General features: G+C 36.8%; 1 protein-coding gene across 1 annotated transcript in view; it reads right to left on the bottom strand.

Moving 5' to 3' along the window:
* Nucleotides 1–1129: 1129 nt before the first annotated feature.
* SECISBP2L (SECIS binding protein 2 like) overlaps nt 1130–25535 on the bottom strand; it is a 64783-nt gene continuing 40377 nt past the window's right edge. The window contains exons 15-18 of the mRNA XM_049613607.1: nt 15660–15880; nt 14427–14581; nt 12466–12685; nt 1130–5236 (exon numbers count right to left, since the gene is read on the bottom strand). Of these exons, the coding sequence (XP_049469564.1) occupies nt 4551–5236; nt 12466–12685; nt 14427–14581; nt 15660–15880 (1282 nt within the window). The 3' untranslated portion in view covers nt 1130–4550. The remainder of the gene's footprint in view (nt 5237–12465; nt 12686–14426; nt 14582–15659; nt 15881–25535) is intronic.

Below are 25535 nucleotides of genomic sequence, written 5' to 3' on the forward strand. Positions count from 1 at the left end.
TTTTACTGGGTAGACTTTGACTTTTCAGGTGCTGTGCACACCCTCTTCTGTTCAGTTAAAGAAAAACTGATCACTGTTAGGAAAAGAACAATTGGGAATCATACAAATGGTGGTCCAAAAAAGGAAATATTCCGATACAAATGATGAGGTTTCCCTCCTTTCTCTTTGTGATCAGCAAAAATCCATTTCATTATGAAAATTAGTGATCCTATTTTCTAACAGGTGAGTCTACTCTTCGGATTCCATACATTTCATGGTGACATGGTGACAAGGGACCACTCTAAGTGATCAGGTGAGACTCAATAAATCTAGTCTCTAAGAAAATCAGTTCAGTCCTGGTATATTTCAAATTCCAGAAGACGCCTGACAAAGGTGAGAAAAACACTCGTTTGCAACTGTGAGCATTTTGTGCTAAGGAACAACAGAGCATAGTGAGTAAAAAAGCATGGCCTTCAATGTGGAAGGAGTCTGAATCCCAGTTCTGCCGTTTACCAGCTGTGGGACCTCGGACAAGTTACTCATCATCTCCCTGACGGTTTCATCATTTAAAAAGTGAAAAATAGCGTTTCCTCACAAGGCTGTAGTGAAGATTAAATGAGTTAATACTGGGAAATGGCTTAGAACAGTGCCTAGCACAGAGTAATTTGCATAAAAAGGAGAAGAAATCTGTAGGATTTCTCCTGACGCCAGGATGGTCTCCACAGATGCCTTGGCCTGTACCACAGCCTACACCAACCCCCAAATGGAAATTTTTACTAGTAACTTCCTCCTGCAGATTTTACAACCTCCTCTGGCAAACCCATGAGGGCACTAAGCAATGCTAGGAGTCTTTTTTTCTCTATCCCATATGTTGGGCAAGTCATGAATTCCTTAAGTACTTATTCTGAAATGATAGACTACATTTCAATAATCATTTTATTAGTTACAGAAGAATCTCAACTAGTATTTACATAGTGCAAAAAAGCTGTTATTACCCCTAAAATGTGATATAACAATTATCCTTCAAACAACAAAAGAACAAGATGAAAATCTTTTCATGTTATAATTCACTAATTTTGCTTTTTTTTTTATTAGAGCATTACAATTAAGACATTAAATTATAAACTCATGTGGTATATTTAGAAATTAAATTACAAAATAACACAAATACTTTTAAGGTGTGTTGTGCCAACAAAGTTTAAATTTTTATCATTAATTAAGATTCAGATTTCAGCTTAGGTAAACCATTTGGCTGATTCTTTGATGTTTATAAAGGCTGGAAGGGGCAAAGGAAGAGGAAGATGTCTTTAAATAAATTATGTCACAGAAAAAATTTTAAAGCAAAAAATGATTACGTTTTTAAATGGAATAAGTTAATGTTCTAACCTGTTGGCACAACGTACAGGAAATACTTAAATGACAGGTTTGTTGTTTTTTTAAAGCAAACAGCAGCTTTACAAACAGTAATACTTCTTTATACATATATTAAAGTAACAATGTGTTAAGATTTAACAGTTTTATGTTGAAGAGTTGAAAAATGAATGTAGAGTTCACTACTCATTTGTACATTACGATACCCACCCCACCCACCTCCCCCAGCTTATTAAGAAATCAGACAAGTACATTATTTGAATATTAATTTTTCAATACTTAAACTATGTGAATTCCTTTTGACTAATTCTTTTCCAAATACTGGAAGCATATAAAATACCCTCTCTGCAAAAATGACCTCCAATCAAAGCCTTTAAAAACTTTTCAATGTATAACACACATTATTTTTCCCATGTTTAGTCAAAAGAAATATATTACATCATTTACAAACATATTTAAACCAAAATTAAGCTAGTGTGAACATTTGTCTTTTGAGAAGTAATCTTCACAGCAAACAATCCTACTGAAGCAGAAATCTAGTTCTGGGAGTGCAATTCATATTATAATTCATATACTTATGTACTGAAATAGAAATCTAATATTAATTATTGCCATAAAACAACCTCTACACACTAAGAAAAAAAATCACTATGGTTTTCATTTCTTGTGATAATGAACCCCTACTCTTATCATTAGGTCTCCGAAGAGGCACCCACTCCCAGTTCCGAACAAAAAAACGAAAAACAAAAAAACCCACTTTCCTATTTTCACACCTCCTCCTGTATAGAATACACAAATTCCAGAATTTATCTAAAGGAAACAAATTATAAAGACATTATTAATACTTATTTAAGCATACTATCGACACAGTAGCATCTCCTTTAATAAATTTTGGGTAGTCCTCTAGAGGTGACCTGTCTCGTATAAAAAAGGCTGTGGTCCCTTGGGTTTGCCGGCAGAAGATCTGCACGTGCAAGAGCATTTATCGAACACAGAATTGAACACTTCTGAAGTCTATAGTAAACTTAAAAGTTACTGGTGTTCTGGAGATTTCCTCAACTTCTCTTTTGATACAAATGTCAAAAATGTAAAACGACAGTTCTCATTCAGAAGAGATATAAAATGTAAGAAACCTTTGAAAAGCCAATACCTCAAGATCAAGAGTCATCTGAATCACTGACACCGAGCAAAGGAAATTTACACCATAAAAAGTATGAAAAGTTTTTAAATTCACTTTTAAGATTGTCAGTAGTTCAAAATCTCTATCATTTCTTTAAACCAACTAACACTTCCCAAATGTGAAGACACAGTAAGATCTGCCACATCTATATCCATGATTACTATTTCAGAGGCTTCATTCCTTACATGCTGTGTTCCTTTAAGTGCTAAATACTTTGTGCCTAAGAAGTCTACACTGGAGAACAGTTTAGACAGGGCAGTACAATAATGTCCCCTTTTAGCACACTAATAAAGTTGACACACTGGCATTTTCTATACAGCAATGCTCCTAAACTTTCACAATGCACAGATACTAAATAATCACCCAAGAATCTGATCTCTCTAGTATTAATGCCAGCATTATAAAACATCAAAACTAGTGCAGTAGTCTCAATGAGTTCAGTAGAAAACCTGCCCAATTCTTCTCTCCTGCCTCTGTGAGGCAAAGCCCTACCCCATGAAATCAGAGCAGGGAAAATACCCCTCCCTCCTCAGTTCTGTAACTGCTTGTGGGAGTTCTTGCTGGCGCCTGTGTGCTTGTGTGTGTGTGTGTGTGTGTGTGTGTGTGTGTGTGGTCAGCTGGAAGCTAGGGATGGGGGAAGAAGTTGGAGGGAAGAGAGAAAAATAGGTAATCTATAATTCTCCCAACATTACATAAACTTGTAGAGGTCACTACCAGGTGACTGACCAGCAAATAAAACATTTAGCTCAGTATGTTTAAATTCTCCCAAGCAGATATACACATTCCTTGAGAAGGGCAGAGATAAGTAAGAGTGATCAAGAATTAATACCTGCCTAGATCTGTGTCCTCTAAATTATCTTATAGTTTCAGCACAATTAGAACAACTTTCTCTCTTCTTCAATACTTGCTTTTCCAAGCCTTGATTATCAGGATATATGTTATAAGTTGTGTGAAGTTCCTTTCCCTGACCTCCTATCAGTAACTATGGTGGGTGTTACATGGCAGGTGCTCAGGGCTAGGGACAAAATATGTATTTTTTTTTTTTTTAAGGTGAAATGATTTTTCACTCAGGACAAGTTTGGATACCTAATCAAATCCAGATAGCAAATCTAGAGGGTCCCAAATCAGAAGCATGCAAGAGAACACACCAATATAAGACTTTGTTTTGTAATAGTTTACACGTAAGTGCTACAGTCATAGAATCGGTTACAGTTATTCATCTGCCACAATCTGCCTAACTTGATGTAAATACGAGTATGTACAAGAGCATTCCTGAGGTAAGTAAGAAGTAAATAGGAGACAGAACCTAGCAGGTCCTATCGTGGGTGACTTTTCACTATTAAAGACAACATCTATCACTTCCCACAAGTAAGTCCAGCTCCAATGTATCGTGGTGGTTCCTTTGCTAACCTAAGTATTGGAGGGTCTGTTTTAGCCCACTGCAACTTTAATCACAATGATCAATGGCTTCTGAAATAAGCATCTGTGGACCAAAGAAAAGTTACATCAATTTTTAACACAAAACATTTGTGAACTTAGTTACCCTCCGCTTTTTTTTTTTTTTCAATTTTCCAAATCTACCTCCGATTCTTTTTTAAAGAAGCCCAAACAACTTCTGATCAAATTAGAGTGAAGGAGGCAGTCCTGAAGCAAACACTGGTAACTGCTCTTAGCCTTAGAATCTGGATCTTTAACTTTCAAAATGACTCTAAAGAGGCATTTCAAATTTACTTTCTTTTTTAAAACCTAGTTGTCTTCTATTTTTAATCATTATTTTCCATAACAAAATAAGCTCTAACAATTCTGAATTTCCACACAGCTCTTAGAAATACACTTAGATGCTAATTAAAAGCTAAGCTACAGATTATAATAAAACAAGTAAAAGACAGCTACAAAAATATTTGTCAGAAATTAAATACATATATTAAATACCGGACAGTGCAAAATGTTGAGATGAAGCATAAAAGATAATGGCTGCAACCCTTACACAGTTGGAGACAGACAGCTGACATTTCCTGAGTTATAGACTTGGGGGCGTATAATTAAGATCAGAGGGCTCGTTGTTCCGTGAGCTGCAGCTGCTGGGCTTCTTCTGCTGCTCCTGACCTGCCTGGTGGTCAGTAGTCCAGGCCTCACCATCTATCCCTGGTTCCGGCACTTCAGGCGCCTCTGCCTCCTCTTCTCCACTTTGCTCTGCATTGTCTTCCTCAGAACCATTAAGGGTTTTTCCAAGCTGAAGAGTCTCCATTGTTCTCTGGGTCTCAGAGACCCAAGACTCAATTCTACTATTGAGCTGTACTTCTACAGATATGGGTTCATGAGTATAATCCTCCTCCTCCTCCTCCTCTTCATCATCCTCTTCTTCGAGCATGCCAGGTACAAGGGTGCTGGTGGTGCTGGTGATGGAGGAATTCAAAAGATCTCGGCAACTGCCATCCAAAGAACCGGTCTCTGTACTCTGCTGGGAGGCCCACTCCAGGTCATCTGGCTTCGCTTCCTCTTTATCGCTCACTGTTGGTTTCCCAGGGTTTGTAGCTGAGGTAGTACCACCTGCAGCCAGTGATGATGGCTGCTTACCCACAGGGGCTGTGTCAAACTGAAGTTTACTGGGTTTTTCGGATGTGCTATGCTTAGAGGAAACCTCTCTCTCATTTTCTGATGTTTCTAGTCCATCTGACGTTTCCACCATGTTTCTCCAATTTGTTTCTGCAGATACCAAACAGATTTTTAAAAACCAGAACACGGTTTCAGAATCATGCAACTCTTAAAAGAGGGAAGAACAAAATTTGTTGGCTCACCAACTGGTTGGAAAAACTAAAATCTTAGTTTATTCTAGTACTAGTTTAAATGTTATAGAAGGAAAACAATTCTCAAAAATGTACACTTAAGATAAAGAAACAAGGAGGCAAAAGTAAGTGTATTAATGCCTCAGATGCACAAGATCTTATACCAACAGTAGCTCACTGGTGTTTAGATATAAAATCTGTATCTTCATGAAAATCAATGAATTGCCTTTTTATTCTTTTTCCTTTTTTGGCCCAGAGGTGTACTGGGCCCAATGATCCTCAAGTCAAAGATAGCAGAGCCAAGATATCCAACAGAAATAGTTCTAATTTGGCATGTTTGTGTCATGCTCCCAGACCAAGTTATGGGAGAGTTGTCTTAACCTGCAATGGGACTTATGTTTCCATTGATAAGCAAAGAAGCCATCCATGTATTTTTAACATTTGTGAAAATTTGTTTTAGAATTTATGTAGCTGGGCTTACCAAATGAATTTGGTAGCTAAAAAAAGAAATGTTATTACATAATATAGTGGTAATAACCTAAGTTATTTTTAATGACAGGAAGTCAGTTTAAAGGAAACAAACATACAAAGAATGAGGAGACAAAAGACAGCTCTTCTACCCCTTTTTTTCCTGTGTTTATTTTTCTTTCATTTTTTATTATTTAGGTATAATGGACATATTATATTAATTTTAGTTGTACAACATAATGGTTTGGTATTTATACATATTGGAAAATGACTGCCTTAACAAGTCAACATCTGTTACCACATAGTTACCAAAAAAATGCTTTTTTCTTGGGATGAGGATTTTTAGATCTGCTTTATAACAATTTTCAAATACGCAATCCAGTATTATCAATTATGTCTCCATGTTGTAGGTTATATCCCATGACTTATCTATTTTATAATAGGAAGTCTGTACCCTTTGACACCCTTCACGCACTTCACCCACTCCCTACGACTCTGGCACCCACATACATGTACAAGACACACACTCCATCTTCTTTATCCATTCATCCACTGAGGGGCACTCAGGTTCTAAGCTACTGTGAACAGTGATGAAATGAACAAGGGAGTAGAGATATCTCTTTGGGATAATGATTTCATTTCCTTGGGTATATATGCAGAATATGGACTAAAAATCATATGATATTTCTATTTTTACTTTTTTAAGGTACCTCCATACGATTTTCTGTAGTGGCTGCATCAATTTACATTCTCACATTGTACAAGGATTCTCTTTTCTCTACATCCTTATCTGATATTTTTTGTCTTTCTGATAATAGCCATTTTAACAGTTGTCAGGTGGTGTATATATATGTATCTTGTTGTAGTTTCAATTTGCATTTCCCTGGTAATTAGTGACACTGAACACCTTTTTATGTTGGCCATATGTATGTCTTCTTTGGAAAAGTGTCTATTCAGATCCTCTGCTCACTTTTTAATTGGATTGTTGGTTTTTTATTATTGAGTTGTATGAGGTCTGTGTATATTTTGGATATTAACCCCCTATCAGATACATGATTTGAAAGCATTCTCTCCCACTCAGTAGGTTGCCTTTTCATTTTGTTGATTCCCTCTGCTGTGTGCAAAGTTTTTAGCTTTTTGATGTAGTCCCACTTATTTATTTTTGCCTTTAAAAAAAAACAGCCCCCCGTCTATTTGCATTATAGCTGCTATTTGCAGTTTAAGTATAATGGTCAAGCTGTAGTGATAAAGCAAGTTTATTCATATTCATATAGTGAATTTGATTGTCACCTATCAACTATATACTGATAAAGACCATATTTTGGGCACCTGAAATCAGGGCACATGCTTTGGGAAAAAAAACTTTCTTTTCTATAGTTAATTCAAATTTGCAATAGGTCCTTTCCACTCTTCCACCTCATGAAAAAAAAAAAAAACCAAAAAAAAAAAACCACAATAAAAACCAAACCTATTCCTCCTCTTATATTCTCATTCTTAGTTAATAACATTATCATTTTCATAGTCTCAAAGCAAAAGAACACACAGTAATCCTTGAAACCCTATCTTTTGCCCTGACTATATCTCTTTATTCCACTGAACTCATAATTATACCATCTCACTTCTATCTCAAAAACTACTAAATTTGGTCACTACTGCCTTAGCTCAAGCCTTCTTTATCTTGCTATACATCTACATATAAACATAATTGGTTTTGTGAATTGGTCACGTCACTGTCTAACTGGCTTTCTATTACCCTAGGAGACAATCCCAACACCTTAGCTTGGCATAATCAAAGCCCTCCATGATCTGACCCTTACCTGTCTTTCCGGTCCCATTCATTATAACCCTTGGTCACACATTCTATGCTTGGGGTCTCTCTGAATTCTCATTCCTCCCAAAGTCATAACTTCTGTTTACAATTTCTTGCTTTGCATAAGCTGTTCTTTTCACAGATGTTTTCCTCCTTTACCCTTCAGACTCCCACTCATCCTTGAAAACCATCCTTAAATGTCAATTCTTTTCTGAAGTCTTTCCTGACTTTCCACTAACCTAAATTCCCACAGAACTTTTTGCATACAGTTCCAAAGCACTTGTTTTGTGTTTGCTGTGCCGCCCCCCCCCCCCTTCTCCTTCCCACTCCCACTCATCTCTGTGTCCCTATGGTTGGCATATAATAAGTGTTGGAGACAAAAAAGCCTATTAAATGAAAAATGCCACACATATATTTAATTATGCCCCCCCCCCGAAAACTTTAAAAAGGCATACATTTTTTTGAAGTTTTAGATGCACTTTTACATTCCTTCTAACAGTTTTTTTTTCCTCCTTCAAAAGTTTAAGAATTCACTTGGGGTCTTGGAAAAAGTTCCACCTCTCCCTTGGCCATGAGTCAAAGAAGAGGAAAAAGGAAGGTCAGGATACTAGGTTAGGCTGATCTCTCTCCAGGATCAACTTTGGGCTTTCATCTACTTGGACAGGTGAGCTGAAAGCCCACATGGTTCCTTGGGAAAGGAAAAGGAGATATGACCTTAGAAGCAGAGACAAAGGATTCTGCTATTTAGCCATCAAGAGACTTGTCACAACAATCAAAAAGCCACCTAGATCACACATCCACTGGGGAGAGAAGGCCTATGATCCCACCTTAAAGTAATAGGTGAAGCTGATCAACAGTTGAGGAGTGCCACAAACACTTGAATACAACATGGAGAAACAGAAGAATAAGAAAGTGCCATCATTCTCTATGGGATAGGAGAAATCTGATTGGAATGGGGAGGGGGGCAGTCTAAATCCAGAACAGAACCTCTAGAAGTCCACTTATGATGAAGGGAACAGGAAGCAAGTTAAAGGCAGAACCAAAGATCTCAACAAACCTGGAAACGGCACTGATCCAAACCTATCCTGCTTCTGAATTGTTTATTGTAGCAGAACTTACTCAGTAGAGCTCTTCTTTGCTTATTAATCCCTCTATGCTTTCCTGTTTTGTTTACTGGGCCCTTGTTATTTGTCTTTTAAACTTTCAAATCAGTAGTGATTTATCAGAGGATGAGATGTGTGTATTTCTCCTTTCAGTCAGTACTCACAGGGAAGCTATCCATCTTTAGATAGTTATATATGAAAGAATAAGCAAATGAGTTCAAGAAACTACAGAAGAAGGGGTGATAGTAGAGAATGAGCAGGAAATTCAGGATAGAAGGACTACACATCGAGGCTGTCCGCCTCGTAAGTGGTTACCGAAAACCTATTATATTATCCTATTATGAACTCATACAACAGACAGGGAATACAATCACACTGGCTAAGAATGCAGATTCTAGAGACGGATTCACCCACTGCACGGCACTGGCAAGTTATTTACCCCTCTTCATCTTAGCCTCATCTGTACAATGCAGTACACTATTTCTTATTTCATAGGGTTGCTCAGACAACTGAACATATTAGCGTGAAATGCTTGGAAAAGTGCCTAGCACATAGTAAGAATTCAGTGAGATATTATTATGTATCAAGTGGCCATTATGTGCCAAGTTCCTATATCAAAGAACTTACAACTTAGTTGGGGTTTATGTTCAAAACTATTTGTTTCAGGTAATAAATATGATAGAATTGAGACTCAGCGCAGGTGGAAGGAAAACATAAGCAAAGAAAACAAGGGTACACAAAGGACAGTAAGACTGTACTATCACAGGAGGTTTTCTAGTCTACCAATGATTAGCATCCTTTTCCAAGCTTTGGTTTTCTTTACACTCGGTGGGGCGGGGGAGGAACATTTTAGAAATCCGGCATCTTCCAGATATGGAAAACGCTACTTGCTGTCTACCCAACAGTTATTCCCCGTTTTCTTCCTGGATAACAGAACCCCCAAACTTGGGATGAACTTGAGCCTAGTCCCAGAGGATGAATTAAAATAGCTCTCAGACTATCATGGTTATCCTATCCCTCCTATGCCAAATACTCCCTTGCCCTAGTCTCCCTTGCAGCTAAAAGTAGTCACAAGATTGGTTCTAGCCAAATGAAACAAAAGAAGTCTTCTGAAAATGGTTTCTTCACTGATAAAAGGAACTCACTGCCTGAACTTCCTGCTTTTGACTACTAATGCCGAGAGCCACAGCAGCTACTTATGAACATGAGATGATAAGCACAGGAGAAAAAGCTACAGACTGAGAATGGAAGAACAGAAAAAAAGAAAGAGCTAAGGACTTTGATGACACTGTGAAATACTTAAATATACTAACTTCTTAGGCCACATTAGTGCGCTTTCTATTTGTTGCTGAATACATCTGATATAAAAAGAATAACTTCATACTTTCTTCTCAATGTTATCTGTGGTTACCTTCCACTCATTTTGTTGGTGTCCTGATAAATCAGCTCATCTTCAAGATTCTGTCTAAATCTCTCCTTAGGATCAACCATTAGCTCTACTAAAACAAACAAACAAACAAACAAACAAACAAATGACAACTACAGGCCCAAAATGGTGTCACTTAGACTGAGTTCCCAAACTGAAGTTTAATTCGCAATCAAATTGCAGTTTCAACTTCCTGTACAAATGTGGCCTTAACCAGTAAGTCAGGAAATTTTTCCATCAGCACCAATGAGTCCATCACCTGGGTCCTCTCCAACCCCCAAAGAAAGATGAGGTAATCTGCATAAGACCCCTCCCGTGTTCCGCCAGCAAACAGTCGCACCTAGAAAAATCTTTTTCTCCTCCTAATGACTTTCTTGCCTCCCCCATCTATAAAAAGCTTCCATTTTGTACAACTCTTCAGAGTGCCTCTCTACCTGCTAGACGGTGGCTGCCCAATTCATGAATCATTTAATAAAGCTAATTCAATCTCCAAACACATTGGTTGAATTTTGTTTTTTAACAGCTCATAGAATTTTAGCTTTGAATGGAACCTTATAGATGACCTAGACGAACCCTCCTCATTTCACTAAAGAGAAATCTGAGTCCCAGAAATTAATCAATTATTTCTCACTCCCCTAGGCAGAATGTGAAAAAGCCAAGACTTCCATCTTTGAACACTTTAAATTTGGTGCTTTTTGAAAACATCTCCTAAGTCTTTGAGGAGAGAGGTTCTTTTTAGAACTTTTCATGTGCCCAAATGACGATCACTATCAATTGCTCAAATCCAGTTTTATGAATTTACCTTGCAGTTTGCTTTTGAGATCTGCAGATCGTTATACAGACAGAAGCAAACTCATTTACAAAGCTGGCACTTTATCTTCTTTATTTTCAACTGGTGTCAACTTCAGACAAAGATACACGTCTGCCTCTAAGCCAGTAACACTTAACCTTGGTCTGAGGTTTCCTAAAGTCCCACAGTAACTTGTTCACTGCCTCTGGCCTAGAATTTTGTCAAAAGCATTCCAAACATTTAACTACAATTACAGACAGAAGACTAGCAAAGGGAGTGTGAGAAAAAAGGGAAAAAAATGAGGGTCCGTTTTTTTTAATGTTAAATTTTAGGTGGTAACATGCTATTCAATAAACTTCTAGAGAAAGAAACAAAGAAAGAAAGAAAGAAAGAAAGAAAGAAAGAAAGAAAGAAAGAAGAAAAGTAAAGAAAAGAAAAGAAAAGAAGAAACGAAAAGACAAGAAAGAGAAAAGAAAGAAGAACCAGGAGCCACGTTAGAGGTGGCTATACTATTTTTAAAAAGAAAAAAATTGGGAAATGAATTAGAAACTAGATCATGAAAAGTGGGGAACTTAAAGAGTTCAAAGTATTATATAGAAACAAGGCAAGGAAACTACTAAAACATATAGTGCAATGAATAATGTTATTTTAAACATTGTATGTTAAAAAAAAAAAACAACAACAAAAAAAAACCACAGGCCCAAAATGGCATCACTGAGGCCAAATCACCAAATCAGAGCTTAATATCTAACCTAATCCCAGTTTCGACCTCCCCTAGAAATAGAAGTCTGAAGAGTTTTCTGGTCAGCACCAGTGAGGTAATCTGTCACAAGGGCCCTCTCCACCCCCAACAGGAAGATGAGACAATCCACCTAAATAAGACCCCTTGCCTATCCCCCTCAAGGAAGGTGACCTTGCCAGACCTTGGCAGGAAGGATCCTTTCTTTTCTTTTGCTAATAACTTCCTTGCACCACCCACCTTCCTATAAAAACCTTCCATTTTGTACAGCTCCTCAGAGCTCTCCCCTACTTGCTAGATGGGATGTTGCCCAATGCACAAATCACTTATGAAAGCCAATTAGATCTTTAAACTTACTCAGCTGAATTTTTGTTCTTTAACACACACAAATGCTGGGTTTTCGTCTATATTTCTTTTCAACTAGCATCAAATTTAACTCAAAACAAATGTCATATGTCTACATTTTATAAGCTTACAATCAATAATATTCAGGTCTTTTGTTTACTTAGTAAATACAAAACTTCAATAATAGAATATCAGCATGAAACCTCCTAGAATTTACTTAGTTATAGGTCACAAAGTATGACACATTTTGACTTTCAAATCCCTCTGGAGATTCTGGAAATGTGACTGAATTATAGGATCTCACAGAAAGTCTCAGCCCCAAACTGTCTCCTAATTTTTAATGGACATGTTTAATGCAATTTCTTAAACCAAAATTCTGACCAAAATATGAATAATCAGTAAGATAAAAACAAAAGGTAGCATTTATTTCAAAATTTCAATCATCTGAAATGATATATAACAACTTACCATATTCCTTTTCATTTACTTCAGAGATGGGTTCAGAAATAACACTGCAGAAAGAAATGGCGCTGGCTGCAGAGGGGTTCCGAGAGTGCCCCATGTGGTGTGGCACCTTCTTCACATTCTTTAAGGCCTCCTCAGCTTGTTCTTGTTCCATTGCGGCAACCATATCTTTGTATGCTTTCCTGGCTTCCTCCGTAAGTTCTACTAACTTATTAAACAGGCTCTAAAAAGGGATTGTGATTAGTCCATTTTTTGTCATGCTTTTTATTCCTATAATTAACAATAAATAGGGGCGCCTGGGTGGCTCAGTCAGTTAAGCATCCAACTCTTGATTTCAGCTCAGGTCATGATCTCATGGTTCATGAATTCAAGCCCCACACTGGCCTCAGCACTGTCAGTGCAGAGCCTGCTTGGGATTCTCTTACTCCATCTCCTCTCTGGATTCTCTCTCACTCCATCTCTCTCTGCCCCTCTCATACTCTTTCTCTCTCAAAGTAAATAAATAAAAACTTTAAAACAAAAAAATAAATAGTATCTCTACTGTTTCAGGATCAGACACACTTTCAATGAGCACAAATGGTATGCACACTGCAGAACTTTATAAAATACTCTGTAACTTTCAGATATTGTTTATATAATTCTCATAAGTCTGAGAAAATGTCTTTTTTTAAATTTCTTTTTTAATGTTTATTTATTTTTGAGAGAGAGAGACACAGTGCAAGCAGGGGGAGGGACAAAGAGGAGGGGAAGGGACAGAGAGAGAGGGAGACACAGACTCCAAAGCAGGATCCGGGCTCCTAGCTGTCAGCACAGAGCCTGACGCAGGGCTCAAACCCATGACTGTGAGATCATGACCTGAGTAGAAGTCAGATGCCCAACTGACTGAGCCACCCAGGCGCCCCTCCGAGGAAATTTCTTGATTCAATATTAGTCACTAATTGTGATATACTAAAAGTTCTTGCAAAGTTTATCAATTCAACAACTGCACCCTTTAGTATCTGGCACTACAGTGAGTACAAAGATCACTGGAACACCATCTGCTCTCAAGGAAACTTCCATACGGCTGGGAGATGGGAGATACCAATGATTCAAGCAAGGTACCTTATCTTAAATGCCTTGAGATGTACAAAGTATTTTGGCTTTTGGAAGAAACATCAAATCTAACTGCTGAGCATTAAATATTTAAATATCAACATTAAATATATAAGTATAAAATACATAATAAAATATATAAAATCTAAACATTAAATCTAAACACTAAATATTAAATATTTAAATATATAAAAATAGTATGGATGGGAAGAAGGAAAATGGTCCATGAATGGTGTTACAAAATACTTCAAAATCAACTTCATAAAAAGGTCTTAAAATGTTATCAGTTAATAAGTATTAGGGGAGATGAGTAACTATTCTAATTATTAGTTATCAACCTATTATTATTATTATTACTATTTATTATCAGCTCCTATGGGCAAAGCTTTATTGGCAGACTAGGAGAGGAAGATAAAAGTATCATGAGTGCAGAATTATTCTGACAATTGGTTAGGAACTCCATCTTCTGAAAGAAAATCCTCTCCAATTAAAGCATTCTTCTCTCTCTCGACTCCAAGTAGCACAAAATATAGCCTTATATAAACTGAAGAAAATTATTTTATATTGTATAATATTGGATATCTTTACCCAGCAGTTAAATAAATTCTCAGATATTACAAAATTAAACCCAGAAGAAAAAAAACACTGTGGGAAAAATAGGAGCTAATATGTTTATAGCCAAAATATCGTAGGATTAATTTGTATAAATGGTTTCAACACTAAAAAGGAAATGTGGACTCAAGAATTTTCCACTCATCCCTGGGAGAATCATCTCACTTCTTTAAATGTTTAAACGTAACACTGGCGTGTGTCAACAGAAAATGTATGGGGGGAACAGGAGGGAGTGAGGGAGTGCATCCTCGAAGTCTTACCTCAGCACCAAAGTAGTTGAAGATTCCCACTACACTAACAGGAACCAGCTTGTTCACACAGCGTCCTAGAGCTTTTCTTCCAAGCGCAAACACAAAAGGAATTTCCTGTTCCCGTGCCATGGCTATAACATTATAGAGAGCCTCATCTAGTCCACCTGAGAAAGTCAACACATGCTGAGGTTTTAATTTACTTATTATTTTTTTCCCCCATTAAGTAGGCTTCACACCCAGCATGGAGCCCAACGTAGGACCTGAACTCACTACCCTGAGATCAAGACCTGAGCTGAGATCAAGAGTTGGAGGCTTAACTGACTGAGCCACCCAGGTGCCTCTAATTTACTTATTTCTTAAATGGAGGTATTTTAGCACCCAGCAGCTAAAGCATAAAACACAGCAGCAAAGGATTCTATGAATACTTGTGGCACTTCTGCTGTTCCACACATTTTCCTATTGGAATTTATATATGAATATATATACATATTTTCTTTCTTTCCAATAAATTTTCCAATTCTTCAATGCCAATTTTTGTCTCTCCATAGGGATTAGTATAGAGGGAGTCAAACTTCGATACAATAAACATTTATTAAAACAGAAATTAAAATTGTTAATAGTGACTGATGTCTTTATTCTCTCAGCTCAAGTAGCAATGAGACAGACATATACTACTATTTTTATTGGCATTTTTCCCCCGTGGAGACTATTCCTACTACTGTTACTTCTGCATCTGTCTTCTCCAATTACCCAAAGTGGCTCCTCCATGAAAACAGACAAATCAGGGTGCATGAAACAGTAAAAAAGTATTGTGTGTGGGTTCCCATAAGAGCCTTTACATGTAACTGCTCATTTCTGAGGCAAATCACCATAAGCAAGAGCAGAGAACTTTAACTTTTATCAAAGGAAGGTAATCCAAGAATTTTAAAAGCAGAATACATTTGCAGAAATAAAGAAAGGTACTCTTATAAATAAGTCCTCACTCTGATTACAACAGAGGGGACACTTGGGGAATAAAATCCTTAACTAGTGTTCACAGATTAAGATTTCTTTATAGTCTGATCTCAATTTTATTACTTAATTTGAGGTAATGAAAGATTTCACTTTCTTTCATGTTCATCATTATGTTTCATATCTAATCTCTGCAAAGAAAGACATATGGCTTCCATTTTACAATTCAGTGTATATCCTACAGTTATACTAAATAAATATCAAAACACTTCAAAAGTAAAATGTTCATACCTTTTGACTGGATTTTTTCACAGTTTGGAGAAATTATAACACACTTGATCTTATTTAACTTCATATGCTTAGTAACCTCCCTTAGACCCATAACCAGCCGTCTCCTTGCTTTTGCTCTTACAGGATCTTTTTGGTAGATGCGTTCCTGAAAACTGACAAGCTCTTGAAGAAGAAGAGTCACACATTCATCAATCTCTTTACAAAGAACCTGATTGCAGTACCTGTAAAGGAAACCAAAAACAGGTAAGTCCATCCTAATTTATTTTTATGAAATTATAAAATTATGTTAGGAAAAAAAATATCCAATAAGAGGTTTTCATTAAAAAATCAACTCCTTAAAATCTCTTAATTAAATGGGCAGAAAACATGAAGAGACACTTCTCTAAAGAAGACATCCAGATGGCCAACAGGCACATGAAAAGATGCTCAATATCGCTCCTCATCAGGAAAACACAAATCAAAACCACACTCAGATATCATCTCACTCCAGTCAGAGTGGCTAAAATGAACAAATCAGGAGACTATAGATGCTGGACAGAATGTGGAGAAACGGGAACCCTCTTGCACTGTTGGTGGGAATGCAAACTGGTGCAGCCGCTCTGGAAAACAGTGTGGAGGTTCCTCAAAAAATTAAAAATAGATCTACCCTATGACCCAGCAGTAGTACTGCTAGGAATTTATCCAAGGGATACAGGAGTACTGATGCATAGGGGCACTTGTACCCCAGTGTTTATAGCAGCACTCTCAACAATAGCCAAATTATGGAAAGAGCCTAAATGTCCATCAACTGACAAATGGATAAAGAAATTGTGGTTTATATACATAATGGAATACTACGTTGCAATGAGAAAGAATGAAATATGGCCTTTTGTAGCAAAGTGGATAGAACTGGAGAGTGTTATGCTGAGTGAAATAAGTCATACAGAGAAAGACAGATACCATATGTTTTCACTCTTATGTGGATCCTAAGAAACTTAACAGAAGTCTGTGGGGAAGGGGAAGAAAGAAAAAAAAAAAAGAGAGGGAGAGAGCCAAACCATAAGAGACTCTTAAAAACTGAAAACAAACTGAGGGTTGATGGGGGGTGGGAGGGAGGGGAGGGTGGGTGATGGGTATTGAGGGGGACACCTTTTGGGATGAGCACTGGGTGTTGTATGGAAACCAATTAGACAATAAATTTCATATTTAAAAAAAAATATCTTAATTAATTCCTATAGCAAATTAGAAAAAAGAAGAGTTTTTCTGGATTACAATACATCAGCTTTTAAGGAAAGAGTGGATTATCCTCAAATAAGTACTACCCAAACTGCCAATTATTAAGGATACAAATCCAATGTTAACCTGTTATTTGATAAAAAGAGACATAATGTTGCTGGTAAGAAGATGTAAAGTTATTTCACTCCAGGGAATACTAATGATGCATTTAGTAGGAAAGAATAATTTCCTAGAAGCTAACTGAATGGCCTCATACCAACGAAGTCATCCTCCACATTCAGATAAGTCACAATCTCTGGGAATTGGCTTCCTTGACCATAAAAATAAGCAATTAGGTAAGCTGGCCTCAATGATTCCTCTAACTCTGAAAATCTATGGATGTAGCAGATGAACTCAGTAATTAAATTGAAACCAAAACCAAAGAGGTCTTGAGGTAAAGTCACATGCCTTTACAGTAAGCAAAGCAACTGAACAGGGCTCTTTGTGAGATCACGTATGGCTATAATGTGAGAAACAGACAGGCAGTGAGTGAGGCCACTATAGTACTTAATTTCAGGGATAAGGAAGTCATCCAAGCTTACTTACTCCTATTTTTTTCAAGTTCTCATCCTTAACCTCTACTATAAGCCAGTACTTAACAACAAGGAGAACTGGTATAATTTATAACCTAAGACTAACCATGTAAGTAAATTTCCACTTCTGAATTATACTACATAGTAGAAAAATCTAGGCCTGCCCTAAAATTAGTGGGGAAAAAAAATTCTCCATTTTTTTTCTTTATGTGAGAAATGTTTAAATAAGTAAATAAATGTGACACTACTTTGGAAGAGAAGATAACAGGTGGACAGACTGAGGAAAGAATAACTATCAAAATTTGCAAAATTAAAGAATGCACTTAAAATGCATCAAAAATGTGGTTTTCTTCATTCTGTTTAACTTTCAAGCTATTTCATACACATGTAACATTTTATCCTCAAGTGTTTCCTTTGCTCCACATCTATTATTTGACATTTAATCAACTTTCCAAATTCAGGCAAAAAGTATTAACTCAAAATCAACAGTATAAAGAATGGCAACAGAATAGGAGGATCAAGATAGCAGAACAGGAAGATCCCAAACCATCTCCTGCCACAGACACACTAAATTACAACATCATATACAACTCTCTCTGAGAATGACTGAAGAACAGCAGAATAGCTCTTCTACAACTAAAGAGAAAAAGCCACACCAGGCAGGTAGGAAAGGCAGAAAAGGGGTCGAGTCAGGACCCACATCCCCTGCTCAGTGACCCCAAGCAGGAGGGATATCACCAACACAGAGGCTATCCTCCCTAAGGAGCAAAGGGTTCAAATCATATATCAAGCATGCCCACTCTTCCTGCACCAGGAAGATGAGGCCCCATAACATCTGGCTTTGAAAATGAGTGGGGCTTAACTCCAGGAGAGCTAGAAGGCTAAAGGAAATGGAGATTCCTCTCTTAAAGGGCACAGGCACAAACTCACTGGCTATGCGACCTAGCACAGAGGCAGCAGTTTGATAAGTGCCTGGGCCACACATGAAGATTTGCTAACTTTAGGGCATGTGCAGGAGGAGCAGGGATCTGTGGGAACTTTTTCCTGGAACAGAAGCACCGGCAGGAGCTATTTCTGTCACTTTTCTGATACTTTGCTAACACCGCTTGCCCTGCCTCAGCATTTCCCTGTGGACCCACCTCACCCAACATACTGGCCCCAATAGGCATCCCCCTCAAAGTGGCTCCCACCCCACTACATCTAGCAGGTAGCCTCAATCAGATCCCATTCCACCAGACTCAGTGGCCAGCCTAGGCCAGGTTCAAGGCTCCCTCTAAAACAACTCTCACACCACAACACTCAGCCAAGTGGCCTTGACTGAGATGGGCACCCCCACAAAGCAGCTACTGCCCTGCCACACAGTAGGCATCTTCAGAATGGTGCCTCCCAAACCAGCTACAGTCCTGACCACCAAAATGCCTGCAACCATTACAGCAGGGCCTTTCACCCAGGTGCATCTGAGGCCAAACCCACATACCAGTGCGAACCCAGCAGTCACAGCCCAACCACAACAAGAGGGCACATGCAGTCCACATAAGGGACGCCCTTGAAGTACCTGGTTCTGGGGACCAGGGGACGCTGTGCTTCAAGGCCCCGCAGGATGCCTTCTACATTAGGCCACTCCATCAAAACCCTGAGACATAGCTAATATACCTAATACATCAAAACAAACAGCCAGGCAAAATGAGAAGACAGAGAAATATGTTTCCAATGAAAGAACAAGATAAAACCTCAGAAAAGAATGAAAGAATTCAAAGTAATGGTCATAAAGATGTTCACCGAACTCAAGAAGAATGGATGAACATAGTGAGGATTTCAACAACAGATACAAAATATAAAAAAGGACTAATCAGAGCAGAAGATAAAATGAGAAATACACTAGAGGAAATCAAAAGCACATTAGATGATGCAGAAGAATGATCAGTGATCTGAAAGACAGGGTAGTGAGATTCACCCATGCTGAAGAGCAAGAAGACAAAACAATTTTTAAAAATGAGGAAAGGGGCATCTGAGTGGCTCAGTTGGTTAAATGTCCAACCCTTGATTTCAGCTCAGGTCATGATCTCATGGTTTATGAGTTCGAGCACCCATAGTGAGCTCTGTGCTGACAGTACAGAGTCTGCTGGTGATTCTCTCTCTCTCTCTGCTCCCCCCCCCCCCCCCCCACCAAAATAAACTTTTTTTTTTTTAAAAGATAGTTTAAGAGACTTCTGAGACAACATCAGGCACACTAACATTTACATTATAGGGGTCCCATAACAAGAAAAGGGAGAGAAAGGAGTAGAAAGCTTATTTGAGGGAAATTAGGGCAGAAAACTTGCCTAACCTGGGAAAGAAAACAGATATCCAGGTCCAGGAAGCACAGAGAACCAAAAATAATATGAATCCAAAGAGATCCACGCTAAAGACACATAATAACTAAGATGTCAAAAATTAAAGATCAGGAGATAATCTTAGAAGTCACAAGAAAAAAACCAACTAGTTACGTACAAGAGAACATACATAAGATTATCAGTTGATTTTTCAACAGAAACTTTGCAGGCAGAAGGGAATGGCACCATATATTCAAAGTGGCAAAAGGAAAAACCTACAACCCGAGAAATTTACTTGGCAAGATTACCATTCAGAATTGAAGAAGGAATGAAGATTTAAAGACAAAAGTTAAGGGAGCTCATCAACACTATACTGCCCTTGTAAGAAATGTTAAAGGGACTTCTTTAAGTGGAAGAGAAAAAGCCACAACTAGAAATAAGAAAATTTTAAAAGAAAAAAAATCTCACTATTAAAAGCAAATCTATTGTAAAGGTAGTGAATCAATTACTTATAAAGTTAGTGTGAAGGTTAGAAACCAAAAGTAGTAAAATCAATGATATCTACAATATTTAGTTAAGGGATACAAAACTAAACGTGTAAATAAAGTATGTCAAAAACAAAATACTGCAGGGTGGGGAAAAATGTAGTACTTTTAGAATGTACTGTTTTGTTTTTTTTTTTTAATTTTAGAGAGAGAGAACATGCACAAGTCGGGGTGAGGGAGGCAGAGAGAGAGAGAGAGAGAGAGAGAGAGAGAGAGAGAGAGAGATGAGAAACAGAATCTCCAGGAGGCTGCATGCTGAGCATGGGACTGACCCTGGAATCATTACCTGAACTGAAATCAAGTCCAACTCTTGATTTCGGTTCAGGTTGTGATCTCAGGAATCATGAGATCAAACCCCACATTGGGCTCTGCACTGAAAGCACGGAGCCTGCTTGGGATTATCTCCCTCTCTGCCCCACACCTGCTCGCATTCTCTCTCAAAATTAATAAACATTTAAAAAAAAAAAAAAAAGTCAGACGCACAGCTGACTGAGCCATCCAGGTGGCCCAGAATAGGTTTGAACTTAAGCAATCATCAACTTAAATAAATTTACATACATAAGATATTATATATGAACTTCATGTTAAACAAACCAAAAGCCTGTAATAGATATACAGGAAATAAAGGAATCTAAACATAACACGAAAAAAGTTGTCAAATCACAAGGGAAGAGATCAAAACAAACAAAAAAACTACAAGAATTATAAAGACAACTAGAAACAAACAAACAAAAAAAATCACCAGTAAGTACATACCTATTGATAATTACTTTAAGTGTAAATGGAAGAAATATTACAATCAAAGACTCAGGTGGCTGAATGGATAAAAAAGCAAGACCCATCCATATGCTGCTTGTAACAGACTCAATTCAGACCAAAGACACATATGGACTGGAAGTGAAGAGATGGAAAAAGATATTGTATGCACACAGAAATGAAAAGAAAGCTGGGTTAGCAATAGTTACATCAGACAAAACAGACTTTAAAACAAAGACTATACAAGAAACAAAGAAGGACATTAAATAATAGATGGATCAATCTAACAAGGGGATATAACATTGTAAATATCTGTGTACCCAACATAGAAGCACCCACATACATAAAGCAGATATTTTCAGACACAAAGGTAAAAATCAATAGTAACACAAGAATAGTAGGGAACTTTAACACTCCACTTACATCATAGAGAGATCATCCAAAGAGAAAATCAATAAGGAAACCATGGCCTTAAACAACAGATTAGACCAGACAGACTTAAGAGATACATAAAGAACATTCCATCCAAAACAGCAAAATATACATTCTTAAGTGCATATGGAACCCTCTTCAGGATGGATCACCTGTTTGGCCACAAAATGAGTCTCAATACATTTAACAAGACTGAAATCATATCAAGCATCTTTTCAACTACAATAGGATAGAATTAGAAATCAATTACAAGGAAAAAAAAAAAACCTAGAAAAAAACACAAATATGAGGAAAATATGAGGAGACCAAATAACATGCAAACAAATAACCAAGAGGTCAAAGAAATCAAAGAGGAAATAAAAAAATATCTTGAGTCAAATGGAAATGGAAATACAACTTCCAAAATCTATGGGGACAGAGCAAAAATAATTCTAAGAAGGAAGTTTATAATGTTATATAGGCCTATTCTAAGAAACAAGAAAAATCTCCAATAAACAATCTAACCTTACATATAAAGAAACTAAAAAAATAAGAACAAAGCCCAAAGTTAGCAGAAGAAAGTAAATAATAAAGATCAAAGAGGAACTAAATGAAATAGAGACTGAAAAAGAAACAATAGAAAAGATCAATGAAACCAAGAGCCAGTACTCTGAAAAGATAAACAATATTTATATAGACCTACATGGGACTATGTTAAGTGAAATAAATCAGACAGAAAAACTACCATATAATTTCATTTATATGTAGAATCTAAAAACCAGTGAACAAATAAAAAACAGAAACAGAACCATAAATACAGAGAATGAACTGACAGATGCCAAGGGGTGGCAGGTGGGAAGATGGGCAAAATGGGGGAAGAGAAGGGGAGATACCTGCTTTAAGGTATAATGGAATGGTAAGTCATAGGGATAAAAGGTACAACATAGGGAATATAGTCAACAGTATTGTAACAGCATTATATGATGACACATGGTAGCTATACCTGTGATGGGTGTAACAATGTAAACTTGTCAAATCATTATGTTGTACACTTGAAACTAATGTAATAATGTGTGTCAATTATACTTCAATTAAAAAAAAAGAAAAAGATTTAAAATAAGGACAATGATAAACCTTTACCTAGAAGGACTCCTCAAGAAAAAAAGAGGGGGCCCAATAAACAAAATCAGAAATAAAAGAGAAGTTACAACTGACACCACAGAAATACAAAGAATTACAAAAGATCATTATGAAAAATTATGCATCAATAAATTGGACAACCAAGAAGAAATGGATAAATTCCTAGAAACATAAAATCTTCCAAAACTGAATCATCAAGAAAAAGAGAATCTGAACACTGTTTACCAGTAATGAAATACCATCAATAATAAAAAAAAAAATAAAAATAAAAAAATAAAAAAAAAAATAAAAAAAAAAAAATAAATCCCAGCAAAACGTCAAGGACCAGACAGCTTCACAGGTAAATTCTGCCACACACTTAAAGAAGAGTTAATACCTATCCTTCTGAAACTATTCCAAAAACAACAGTGTAGGAACACTTGCAAATTAATTCTATGCGATGCTGATACCAAAACCAAAGACATTACAAAAAAAGAAAATGACAGGTTAATACACCTGATGAATATAGATGCAAAAATCCTCAACAAAATATTAGCAAACCAAATTCAATAATATATTAAAAGAATCACACACCATGATCAAATGGCATTTATTCCAGAGATGCAGAGATAATTCAATATCCACAAATCAACTGTCATACACATTAACAAAATGAAGGATAAAAATCATACAATTTTCTCAACAGATGCAGAAAAAAACATTTGACAAAAATTCAATATCCATTTATGATAAAAATTCTCAACAAAGCGGGTACAGAGAGAACATACCAAAACACAATAAAGACCAGAGATGACAAACCCCCAGTTAATATCACACTCCACAGTGAAAAAAATGAAAGCATTTCCTCTAAGATCAGGAAAACAAGACAAAGATGCCCAGGCTTGCCACTTTTATTCAACACAGTAATGGGAATCTTAGTCACAGCAATCAGAGAAGAAAAGTAAATAAAAGGCATCCCAATTGGCAAGGAAGACATGAAATTGTCACTATTTGCAGATGTGCAAATAGTTAGAAATTTGTTAGAAATTTCTATTTGTTAGAAAACACTAAAGACCATACCATAAAACAATTAGAATAAATTAATTCAGTAAAGCTGGAGGATACAAAAGTAATATACAAAAATCTGTTCCATCTCTACACAGTAAAAACAAACTAGCAGAGAGAAAAATTAAGAAAACAATCCCATTTACAACTGCATCAAAAAGAAAAAAATGCCTAGGATTACCTCGGAATAAATTTAACCATAGAGGTATAAAACCTGTACTCTGTACTCTGAAAACTGTAAGACATTGATGAAAGAAACTGAAGATGACATAAATTGAAGACAAACTGTGCTCATGGACTGGAAGAACCAATGCAGTCAAATGTCCACACTATCCAAAGAAATTTATAGATATAATGCAATCCCTATCAAAATACCAATGGCATTTTTCACAGAATTAGTACAAATAACCCTAAAATTTGTATGGAATCACAAAAGACCCAAAAAGCCAAAGCAAATCTTGAGAAAGAACAAAGCTGGAGGTATGCTCCCAGACTTCAAACTATACTGCAAAGCTATAGTAATCAAAACAGTATGGAACTGGCATAAAAACAGGTCAACAGAACAAAGAGTCTAGAAATAAACCTACACTTAAATGGTCATTCTATGACCAAAAAATCCAAGAATATAACAAATGGGGAAAAGACTGTCTCTTCAACAAAAGGTGTGCAGAAAAATGGACAGCTACATGCAAAACAATGAAACCAGAACTGCTTTCATACACGATATACAAAAATAATCTCACAATGGATTAAAGACCTAAATGTAAGGCCTGAAACCATGGAACTCCTACAGGAAAACATCATCAGTAAATTCTTGAACATCAGTCTTAGCAGTTTTTTGGGTTTTTTGGATGTGTCTCCTCAGGCAAGGGCAACAAAAGCAAAAATAAGCATTTTTTTTGTTTGTTTTCTGATGAGACTGTATCAAACTAAAAATCTTTTACACAACATAGGAAACCATCAACAAAACAAAACAGCAACCTACTGAATGGGAGAAGATATTTGCAAATGATATATAAGAGATTAATATCAAAAAAAAAAAATTAATACCCAGATTACATATAAGGACTCCTACAACTCAACATCAAAAAAACCCAAATAATCTGATAAGAAAATGGGCAGAAGACCTGAATAGACATTCCAGAAAAGACATACAGATGGCCAACAGACATATGAAAAAATGCTCAACATCACTAATCTTCAGGTAAATACAAATCAAAACCACAATGAGGTATCACCTCATGCCTATCAGAATAGTTAGAATCAAAAAGAGAAGAAGTGGCAAACCCTATCAAAATAATACCAGCATTCTTCACAGAGCTAGAACAAACAATCCTAAAATCTGTATGGAACCAGACAAGACCCCAAATAGCCAAAGCAATCTTGAAAAAGAAAACCAAAGCTGGAGGCATCACAATCCCAGACTTCAACTTGTATTACAAAGCTGTAATCAAGACATTATGGTACTGGCACAAGAACAGACACTCAGATCAATGGAACAGAATAGAGAACCCAGAAATGGACCCACAAACATAGGGCCAACTCATCTTTGACAAAGTAGGAAAGACTATCCAGTGGAATAAAGACGGTCTCTTCAGCAAGTGGTGCTGGGAAAACTGGACAGTGACATGCAGAAGAATGAACCTGGACCACTTTCTTACACCATACACAAAAATAAACTCAAAATGGATGAAGACCTCAATGTAAGACAGGAAGCCATCAAAATCCTCAAGGAGAAAGCAGGCAAAAACCTCTTTGACCTCAGCCATAACAACTTCTTACTCAATACGTCTCTGGAGGCAAGGGAAACAAAAGCAAAAATGAACTACTGGGACCTCATCAAAATTAAAAGCTTCTGCACAGTGAAGGAAACAATCAGCA

This window comes from Panthera uncia (assembly GCF_023721935.1).
Source record: "Panthera uncia isolate 11264 chromosome B3 unlocalized genomic scaffold, Puncia_PCG_1.0 HiC_scaffold_1, whole genome shotgun sequence".
Classification (NCBI taxonomy): Eukaryota; Metazoa; Chordata; class Mammalia; order Carnivora; family Felidae; genus Panthera; species Panthera uncia.